Source organism: Aegilops tauschii, chromosome 4 (assembly GCF_002575655.3).
Source record: "Aegilops tauschii subsp. strangulata cultivar AL8/78 chromosome 4, Aet v6.0, whole genome shotgun sequence".
In the NCBI taxonomy this organism is placed as follows: Eukaryota; Viridiplantae; Streptophyta; class Magnoliopsida; order Poales; family Poaceae; genus Aegilops; species Aegilops tauschii.
Genome location: NC_053038.3, coordinates 354,961,958 through 354,972,689, shown reverse-complemented (window position 1 = coordinate 354,972,689; position 10,732 = coordinate 354,961,958). Strand labels below are relative to the sequence as shown.

General features: G+C 41.1%; 1 protein-coding gene across 1 annotated transcript; it reads right to left on the bottom strand.

Annotated features, from left to right (window-relative positions):
* Positions 1–878: 878 nt before the first annotated feature.
* On the bottom strand, positions 879–2,165 carry LOC109762028 (protein FAR1-RELATED SEQUENCE 5-like). The gene has a single exon (XM_020320840.1). The coding sequence runs from the start codon at positions 2,163–2,165 to the stop codon at positions 879–881; it is 1,287 nt and encodes a 428-aa protein (XP_020176429.1).
* Between the last annotated feature and the right edge of the window lie 8,567 nt (positions 2,166–10,732).

Genomic DNA, 10,732 nt, shown 5'->3' with positions numbered 1-10,732 from the left:
TCTCGTCATGCACGGCCAAAACTGCGTTTGATGTTTGCGGCGCCAATGCGTCGTCAGCGTCCCAAGTCCATCGCCGCCTTATGAAATGGCGGGGCACTCGTGTCACCGCGTTCAAGTCCATTACTTTTAGAATGTGACAGCACACAATCCCGTCCCGTTCAAATTTGCAGCATTGGCAGTAGTATTCGCCTTCGCTTATCGATGCCTACACAAAGTAGTTCCTTCCCTTGTCTGGGTCTTCAGGTTCTGAATCCGACATGCCCATGATAGAACACACCTTGAACGTATGTTCGTCCACCTGGAAAGCCGTGTACATGCTGGCACGCTTTATTTCTTCCTGGAATCTGCAAGTTTTGTGTGGTTTTTGTTAAACTCTTGTGTGAAGTTTTTTGTAGCACCTTTTGTTTGTTGTGGCCAATGGAATTACAATTCGTTCAAACATGGCAACTATAGTTCATTAAACATGGCAACTGCAGTTCATTAAACATGGCAACTGCAGTTCATTTAAACATGGCAACTACATAACAACTTCAACTTGGCATTTGCATTCCATACCATCATGGCCAGTGGAATTTACATTTCATTAAATATGGCAACTGCAGTTCATTAAACATGGCAACTGCAGTTCATCAAACATGGCAACTACAGTTAAGCAAACATGGTAACTGCAGTTGAGTAAACGTGGCAAACTGCAGTTCATTAAGCATGGCAAACTGTAGTTCATTAAGCACGGCAACTACATATCATGTTTACTCTGTACCTAATGGCTACTTTTCAACACAATCATCATTTTCAAATAAGCATTTCAACTGCATTGCATTCTACATGGCACCTGGTACCTTCATGATTTGTGCAAATAAGATTGTAACAGAACTGACTTACTTATTAAAAATCGTGTTGGTGTATATCTTGCTCATCTGCCTCTCCATTGGTAAATACGTTAGCAATTTTGGCTGCTTGAGCGCGGTGTTTGCTTCTTGCTGTAGCTCGGATCCCAGTATTTTTTGTTGCAAATCGGTGTACTGCTTGGCAAACTGTAGCAATGAGTTGCCAGGGCTCACGTACCGCTTCAAAACAGCATTGAACCCCTCACTGCGCTGTGTAGTATGCAGAAACGGGAAGAAGCACTGCATGAAGTAGGCCGGCACCCAGTACATTCGCTTCTCCCACAAGCTAGCAAGCGTCTCGTGGTCTTGGACTTGATATGTTTCAATCATAGCCATCCAGCTCCTTTCAAACTCCTCCACCGTCAAGCTGTGGTCCACGCACAGCTCGAATGCCTTGTGCAGGTCTGGACAGTCAGCAAAGAACGGTCCTAGTGTCTCCTCAGCCTTCTTTATAATGTGCCACCTGCAGTGCATGTGCACTGCCAACGGAAAGACCTCCTCTATGCCTGCACGCATGCTAAAATCCTGGTCTGTTATTATGTTCATCGGAGCAAGTCCACCCATGCACTCCAAGAAGGTCTTGAACAGCCAAACGTACCCATCCGTGTCTTCGCTCCGAACGAGCCCGCATCCGAACTGCAATGGCTGATTGTGGTTATTTATTCCTATGAATGGAGCGCATGGCATCTTGTACATATTAGTGAGATATGTCGCGTCGAAAGAAATGCAGTCTCGGAAATGTTTGTAGGCTCTTCTTGCAGCACCATCCACCCAATACATGTTCCTGACACGGTCCTCATCGTCCAATATTATCCTGTAGAAGAAATCTTGATCTTCTTTCGCTTTCTCATCGAAGTAGGCTATCGTGGCTTCTATGTCAGCCAACTTGCTTTCTCTACGGTACTTTGCCTTTAGGTTTGTGACATCTGCTGGTAGGTAGGGCATGCTACTCAGAGACCCCCTTTTGCTGTGGATGAGGGAGAGTATCTGCACCATTCTTGATGGACCGACGTTACAATCATGTAGCAGCTTTATGAATTTCTTCTCGAGGGGGGTGAATCCTCTGTGGGCGGTCAGAAATTTTACCAGGTCAAACTTCTTTATTAGCTCGTGGTTGTGCTCGTCAAAATATTTAGTGACCACCCACGGTGCTCCATCTACGTTCAGCTTACACCGGACAGGGCATTCCGTCTTGACAATGATACCTCTCTTTCGTTCCGGAACGACAGGCGCATCACCTTTGCCCTTCTTGTTTCTTTGTGCCTTGCAGCACCTCATCTCACCTCTGCTGTACTCGTTAGTTTTTTTAATTTTCCTATGGTATTTGGTGTTGACCGCAACCCATGGAACTTTGCATATGTCTGGTAGAATTCCTTTGCATCTTCAAATGAATCAAATCTCTGCCCAAGATACGGTGGCTGGGGTACCATGATTTCTGATTGCCCACCATCTTCATCCCATTGTGCTTCGTCATCGGTTTCATCATTCACTTCAGTATCAGCGGCTGTTTCACCTGCTTGAGTGTTGCTTGTGCTGGTGTGCACAGGTGTGCTTGTCAGTATTGCTGGCACGATTGCCATTTCCGACACTAACTCGACATTGTTTGTGGCATGAGTGTTGGCTGGCTGGTGGAACGCGTCTTCCGTGCACTCAGAGCTCCCCGCAGTAGATGTCCCCGCGCCGCTGTTAATTGTAGTTGAAGGTCCTGCATTAAAAAACCAGGTACGAGCGTAAGATTTTGCTTGAATGTCATGTGTATCGTAACGGAGTACAGCAACTGCATGTGATTTTGCATGACATCATTTCACACAGCAAGCCGTGAATCTGCATATGGCCATGCATGGCAACTGTAATTCTCCAGTAATGGCAGCTACAGTCCAACCACATGGCAACTACCGTTGCCAACACATGGCAACCAGTGTCTTTTAGCTTCAGAACTTGTAGCATATAGCAATGGCAGAAATAGTCCAACACACATGGCAACTATTGTTGCCCACACATGGCAACCAGCTTCTTTCAGCATCAGAACTTGCAGCACATAGCAATGGCAGATACAATCCAACATACATGGCGACTACTGTGCCAACACATGGCAACCAGTATACTCTAGCATCAAAACTTGTATTCTAGGCTTGAGCTCAATACGCAAATGTGAACAATCATGAATGTTGCACACACTCTTATAGCAATTGGCAAATCCCGAAGACAATATACGACTCTTTTGCACATGACCACTTGGTAGCATTTTTTGTTTGTTTTTTCCACCACCACCGTTACAAATCTACTTTTCTTCACATGCTATTCCCCACAAAAGCAAATGCAGTACTGTTTTCTATTTTCACTTTTTTTACCTTGTTGTGCCGCATGTGCCGATCTTGTGTGGTCTGTCATTCCAATTTGATGTGCTCTATCTGCAATACCGCTTTCCTGCAACTGTGAAGCTTGCCATGAGATGTTTGCCGATGTGGTTCCACCGTAACAACCTGTGATCATGGTAGCAGTTGGTCATTGCATGGCAACTGTAGTTTGTTCAACATGGCACATGTAGTGGTCCAACCATGCCACACAGATTTGTTCACACTTGTCATCCGCGGTTGTTTAGACATTGCAGTCACATTTGATTATACATGGCAACTGCAGTTGTCCAGGCATGGCAACTGCAGTTTGTCCAGCCATGGCAACCGAAGCTGTCCAGGCATGGCAACTGCAGCTGTCATATGTTCCTTTCTCCTAACTCACTGTCCACAACTTCACTTTCATGCACTCACCTGTGTACGACGTTGATGGCAGGTACATGGTTGCTGCCTGATGCCACGTGCTACATGAAGGTCCTACATTTTTTCTAATATAACTCGTGAGTCTTTTGCCATCCTTGCAAGTTTAATTTCATGTCCACAACAATAAGTTCCTTTTTCGTATGTGTTACCTTGATTTGCCGCATTAGCTAGCTGAAGTTGGTTGCCCGTACATTTGTCAGCGTTAGCGCCCTGTGACGAAACTTGCCATGCTGCCCCCCTGATTGTGGTTTGGTCATAAGAACCTGCTAAAAAATAGATTGTAGGACATAAGTAGAATGACATCTTCATCGTCACGAACATGGCAACTGTTTCTTCTTTGTTTATCATGCATCGTACCGATGCCCGCGTAGTGCTCTAGTAGTGGCAGCAATGGCCCTGAAGAAATGAGTTGATTGTACTCTGCTGCATCCCAAGGTGGCGTTTCCGGCCTTTGAGAAAGCCAAGGATCAGTGCCATCTTCGTGATTCATTCTTCTGCTTTTTCTTTTCTGCCACTGTGCTTTTAGTCACTGCATGAACAAGAACGCATCAACAATCCGCAAAAAGCGTTCTTGCTGTTTGCACGTAGAAGATAACACGGCAATCTCATAACATTTCTTGCGTAGGCAACCAACACCTCATGGCAAGTAGGACATGCACATCCATTTTCTTTTCTGAATTCCGGATGCCATCTATCATTTCGAAGCGATGGCAACAGAAAATAAAATAGGATGGCAAGCAATAATATAACATGGTGGCAACTACGGACAACGATGGATGGCAACTGACGTTAGATACAAGTGGCAATTATTTTTCCTCCCTCCCCATGCCAAATTCCTCCTTTCTCTCCCTATTTTATAGTGATTACTACGCTACCAACTACTCGCATCAAGCCAACCCAGAAGCTTGGCACAAGTCTAGCATAGTATATGGCAGATCTGGCGTATGTTGGTGGGCAAATGCAAAGACACACAAATTCGTGGGTGTTTGCCCTGATAGCGTGGATCCAGTCGCCATCTTCGTGGGCAAATTTTGCAAATTCAGATTTCCGGACAAAAGAAGGTCGAGAAACAGAAGGAGATCGGAGATCCACCTATTTTAGCTCGTCGTCTTGGGAGGGAGGGGTTGGGGTGGGAGGGGGTAGGGGGTGGGGTGGGTGGTTAGCGGTGCGAAAGGCGCTAGGGATCTGCTCTTGTTGCCATGGCAACCAGAGAAGGAAGGCGAGGGAGGTAGGGGACCGAGAGGTGCGAGACAATGGCGGCAGGGCGGACTGGGGATCGGAAGGAGCCCGGGATGGCTGACGTGTTGGGTCGTGTGGGCAGCGCGGTCGTTTGGCCCGGACGTGTGGGCGGTTTTGCCACACACCGGACGTGCGGGTTGTGGCTGCGCGCGCCCGGACGCGGTCGTGCGGGCGGGTTCTTCTCCATGCCACACGAGGCGTGCGGCACAACCACCCAATACACCACATGTGTGGCAGTTATCGGTGTCCTGTACTTATATAGGCTCAGAAGAACCGACTCACGTGCACACACGTACACGAGTCCGAGTCAGTGTCCGACACAACCATCAACTAGCGTAATTAACTTGACTAAACTCCTAGTCCAACACGCGTATAGGAATCTGTTTCCTACTCGGGAGAGAAAGGTGGTAGAAGAATCAAGGGAAATGTGCCTCGGTATTCGAGATCAAAATAGCTACCTTTCAGTCAGCTGAGTTTTAAGTTTTGCTTCGGTCGTTTTCTGGGCCGTTGGATCATGCTTTGAGATGCGTGTTTTTTTTCTGTTTTGACTGCGTTTTGTTGTAGTTGGGCTAGCTAGCGTCGACTGACCCGTGTTTTGGGTCAGTCGATATCGTTACGAGGGCGCGGCCTGGCTTGGGTGGGGCAGGGCGCCCGTTAAGCAGCCCAGCCCGTTATCGGGAACGCCGACCGTCGCCTAGTTCCTCGCCTTATCCTCTCCCCTCTGTTATGTCAGTCACTTGCCCCCTTCTCTCCCTCAGTCTCGGTCTTCTGCTCTTCCTTCCCCGGAGCTAGGGTTCGTGCTCTTCCCTCCTGCTTCATCTCACACCAGATCAAGCTATTCATAATATGTTTTCTTTCTTTGCTAGATCCGCTCATCTGTTGTATCTTTCTGTGGATATGAGTTTGCAGGAGTTTCCAATCTGGGGTTCGTGGTTTGCTTCAGGATTTTGCTCTTGGTGCATCTCATCCTCATTCAGGTATTCTCTTGTCCTCTTTGAGCTTTCTTTGCTTGGTTCATTTTGTGCTTTCCCCGTTCTTTGTTTTCATCCGTGGAGTTAGGGTTCTTATAGTTTCTTGCTAGATCCAGTCTTTTTTTGTGCTTAATCTGCTCGTAGATGCGTGCTTGACTGTGTTATTTTATTTGGTAGATCTGGTTTCTAATTTGCTTTTCTATTTTCTTTTTTATCTTTTGTATCCTTTACATGATTGTGGGCCTGTCGACGGATTGCCATGGATGCCTCTCAACGTTTTCAGGTAACTGGATGCCCCTTATTGTTGAATCTTTTATTTTGTTTGGTTGTAATGAATGCAGTTTGTCTAGGGCTTGTAGGTGTGGAGTGATTTCGTTTTAGGGATTTGTTTTAGATTCAGAATGTATTAGGGTTTGTAGTGGGTATTTTAGTATGTCATGTATGTCCTTCAAAGATGCAATCTTTTTCTATATATATGTGGTTATTTGTGTGTATGCGTATGATTCCTGCTAGATTTGTTGTCTTGGTACTTCATTTTTGGCTTTTCGGGTCTGTTAGATGTGATTCTGAAGTATGGTTGGGTTGGTTGATGTGGTTTAACTGAGTGAGGTGGCGATGTGTGATGTGATTCTGAATTATGCATCTGTCCGCTAGTTTGAAATTTGCAGTGATGGGTCGGTCTACTTTATGTCCATTTCCCAGATTTTTTTGTTAACAAGCGATGTGTTTGGATGCTATGTTTTGGCTAGTGATATCATCCTGTGAATGATTCTTGTGCTGGAATTTTTCTGGTTGTGATTGTCAATCTGGTGGATTAGAAATTGTTGTTGACAATTACAGTATAGACTGCAATTTTTTCTTTGATCCTTTCAGTACTATCCATTTAATCTTACAGGTTAACAATATATAGTAGAAACAAGTGTATATCAGGGCACACTTAATTTAAAGCCATTTTTTCTGTGTCATTCCACCCAGCTGTTAACTGACAGAATGAGATTTTTGGTGTGAGCTACACTGTCTCTGACTAAACTCTGTGCTGTTATCTGACAACGGGATAGTATCTCTGAGTAAACTTTGTGTTGTGTTCATGCTATGGGGTCACAGCTGGCAAAGTTTTGAAAGATCGGAAAGTGGGATACGAGTAGGAGCCACTTTATCACTGCAGATGCTATGATATTGTTTACTCAGCTCACATAGTTGCCCTTCACACCCTTGCTGGTGCCACAATACAGATCTGGGCTAAAATTGTTTTGCATCTATCACTATGGTATTATTAGAGTTTGATTTGAAAAATGCGTGCAAGTTTACTATTTTTGAACATGCATTTTTTATACTTATTTGTAGCATGTTGCTATTTGGCAACAAGTGCAAGTCTAGTTCTATTGATGTGCAAATTTAGTTTGTTTTGTTTTTAGAAATCTGCATTTATGGTGGTGTTCTGCACTTGACTGTAGTTTAACAAATAATAGTACCAAGAACATGAAGCAATTACAAGGAATGCTAGTAGTACTTGCTTTTGAACAAGGAATGCTAGTATATTTTTCTGACTGTGCAAATTTTATTTTGACGAATATTAGGAGTTTTTTTGTTTTTACTTATAGCCTGAGTTCTTTTTGTAGATATACATGTATGCGCCACCAATAAGAACACACAAAATTCGTGTACGTATCACTGTGGCTACTATAAGAGTTGCACTTCAAAAATGTGTGCAAGTTTAGTATTTTTAAACATGCATTTTTAATACATTTTTTGTAGCATGTTGCAATTTGGCAACAAGTGCAAGTCTAGTTCTATGGATGTGCAAATCTAGTTTTCTGCATTTGAATGTAGTTTAATAATTAATAGTACCAGCAGGGGGAACATGTTTGCGCTTATGCTGTTTTATGTTGTTCGATAGTTATACTTGATGTTGGTATTCGATAGCAAGTACAAGCTTAGCCCTGTGTTATATCCAAATTTATTTCATTTGTGCAGTACAAATTTATGCAAATCTATTTTTATGAATTCTGCTTGTAGGGAGGTGTTGTGCCTTTACCTGTAGTATAATGTTAAGTTGTACATGTCACACCATGAAACAACATCTAGTTCCTTTTTTTGATGTCTAAAAATTGTGCTTCCAGGGAGGTATCCTGCTTGTAATTCTACCTTAAGATTTTTTAGTAGAACCAGCTTTTAAATGATGTGGTTTTATCTATGTGCAAGTATGCATGAATGCTAATTCCATAGTACTGCAGTTCTCACCATGTTACTTTTTGCCCACAAGTGCAAGTCCATAGTGCTTTTGTGTAATGTGCCTAACTTTAGTATTAAGAGTATGCAACTTTAGTATCATAAGTATGCAAGTTCATATAGCTATTTATAGTTTCTACTGCAAATCCAGTTTAGGTAATCTCTACTTCATATATCTTGCTGTTGTAAAAGGTGTGCAACCTTAGTTTGGTATAGATGCAAGTTTAGTTAGTTAATATATAATTCTAGTATTTTTGAAATGTTTTTTTGATGTAGATAAGAATGCATCCTTTGATGTTGTAAAAGGTGTGCATGTTTTAGTTTAGGTTGATTTGTGTTGTTCTTATCACTATAATTTTTTTTCATTAATGCTTTTTTGTATATTATCTTGTCATGTAATGCGTGCAAGATTCAGAACCCTAAACTTGTAACTTTTTTAGCTTTTTTTGAATTGTAGATACTAGGAAATAGTTGATTTTTTATGAGCCCATGATAGTTTTTTTAATCATTGTGAATTCAGTGTTATATTGAAATATTTCATGCAGGTTTAAATACCTTTTGTACATATCAAGCTTTTTTGCTGTTGTGAAAGGTGTGCAATTTTAGAATGATGAGTAGGCAAGTTTTAATGTTCTCTACACATATATTAGTTTTATCAATGAACATGCTATAATTCATTCCCTGTCTTGTAATGTCTGCAACTTTATTATCATTAAGATGCAAGTTTTAAGTTGCAGCATTTTTTGATTTTCCATTAGTTTTTTAATGATTGAGTGCTACTTGTGTCTTTTTGTTTTTTTCTAACTCCTTTGATTGTTGTTATTTTTTCCAGTTATCAACTTTATTTTTTATGTATGCCTCCCAATTGATTTGTCAAGAGTTTATGCAAGTCTAGTTGTTTTAGAGATGCTATTTGTTTAGATTTAATAATTTTATAGGGAGCTCGTTAATTCCATATTTTTCCATTTTTTAAGTTATCCATTTATAATATACCATATGTTTATTTACAACATGGTTTGCCCCGTTTGCCGTTGTCCTGGTGCTCTATGCCTTCCATTCATGCCAGGCAACGCGGAGCTTGAAGTTTTCGATGTTGTCGTTGATGAGTATTGCTTTAGGAGGATGGTGAGTTGTATTGATATTATCACCTTTATTATTATTTTTTTGTTCTCCTAGTATGAGGTTGGAATTTATATTCTTTTTACTAGGTAATTTTTTGAAACACATGTTTCTGGAAATGTGTGTAGTACGTGTTTATATGCTAGTTTCAGTTGTTAATTTTGAATTTTGTGGATCACTTTTGTTTCTATAATTATAATAGTCAGTTAAGTTACCATTTATGCACTTTAAATGCCTTATAAATTAACCAACACATCTACCTCACTAAACAGTAAATTACATTAAAGACCAAGTATAATATCAGTAGTTTGATGTTTGTAAAATGTGTACAATTTTTACTGCAATGAATATGCAATTTTTAACAGTTTTTGTTTTTGATGTAATTATAGTTCTCAATGCACTTTTACAGCTGTATGTATCTACCTATAGTAATCAATAATTCTACCCTCGAGTGTATACTACATTACAGTATCAGTATTTTATGGTTTTTTGATATATATGAAGTTTTGTCTTATAATTCATCTACAAGACTAGTATTTGTGAGGATTCAAATATTTTGCAGTTCATTCTTGTATTTTAATCCACTAGTTGCAAAACCTCAATCAAGATATCAATTAGATTGATATCAGTCTTTTTTTGCTGCTTTTGTATAAGGTCTGAATTTTTAGTATGATGCATGTGCAATCTTCATTTTGATGTGATTTTTACTTTGTGTTGGCTTTGTTTCATGCCTTTTTTCAGTACATCCCATGCAATGTGACGGGTTTCTTAGCTGATTACATTGAGGAGCATAGGAATGTTGCAACAACTTTCAAACACAAGAGGACCGAGCCTGCCATTTTAACTTATGAGAATAGGTCTTATGCTTCAGAGTTTAAGCATCGAGGCAACTACTCAAAGTTTTGTGGCAATGCTTGGTTTGAGTCAGCAATGACTATGCTCTTCGCGCTCGAGATCGTGTGGTTTTTATTTTGGACAACTCCTGCTTTGATGTGAAAGTAGAGACTTTCCATGATGGTGAAAGGATTCTCCCTTTACCTTCTGTTGGTGAGTTTCTCATTGTTTAGATGTGTTTTTATTTATTTGTTGTTTCTTTTTTGTTTTTAAGTTGCATTGTTTTGATATATGTTAACTCATTCTAGGCATCTCTTTTGGTTTCTGTAGCTTTTGAAAACCTCAGTGAGCGTAAGTACGAGCTAGTTTGCTCCGCTGTCATGCCTCGTGGCTTGGAATTTGACTACCACACCAATCGCACCTTTGTACGTTCACTTTTCCGAACCGTGAGCTTCCTGCGCTGCGTTCCGTTCGTCCATGTCTTAACTGCCACAAACACTGTGAAGTTTCTGATGGTAAGTTTTCTACTGTACTGTTTCATTATATTTTTCTTTTATATGTTTATATTTTTGTTTTGCTTGATGATTTGTTCATGGGAGTTCAGGCTTGAGCTAATATTTTTCGGGTTATGAATTATTGATCCATACTTTTTCATTTTCATTGTAACAGAAAATTC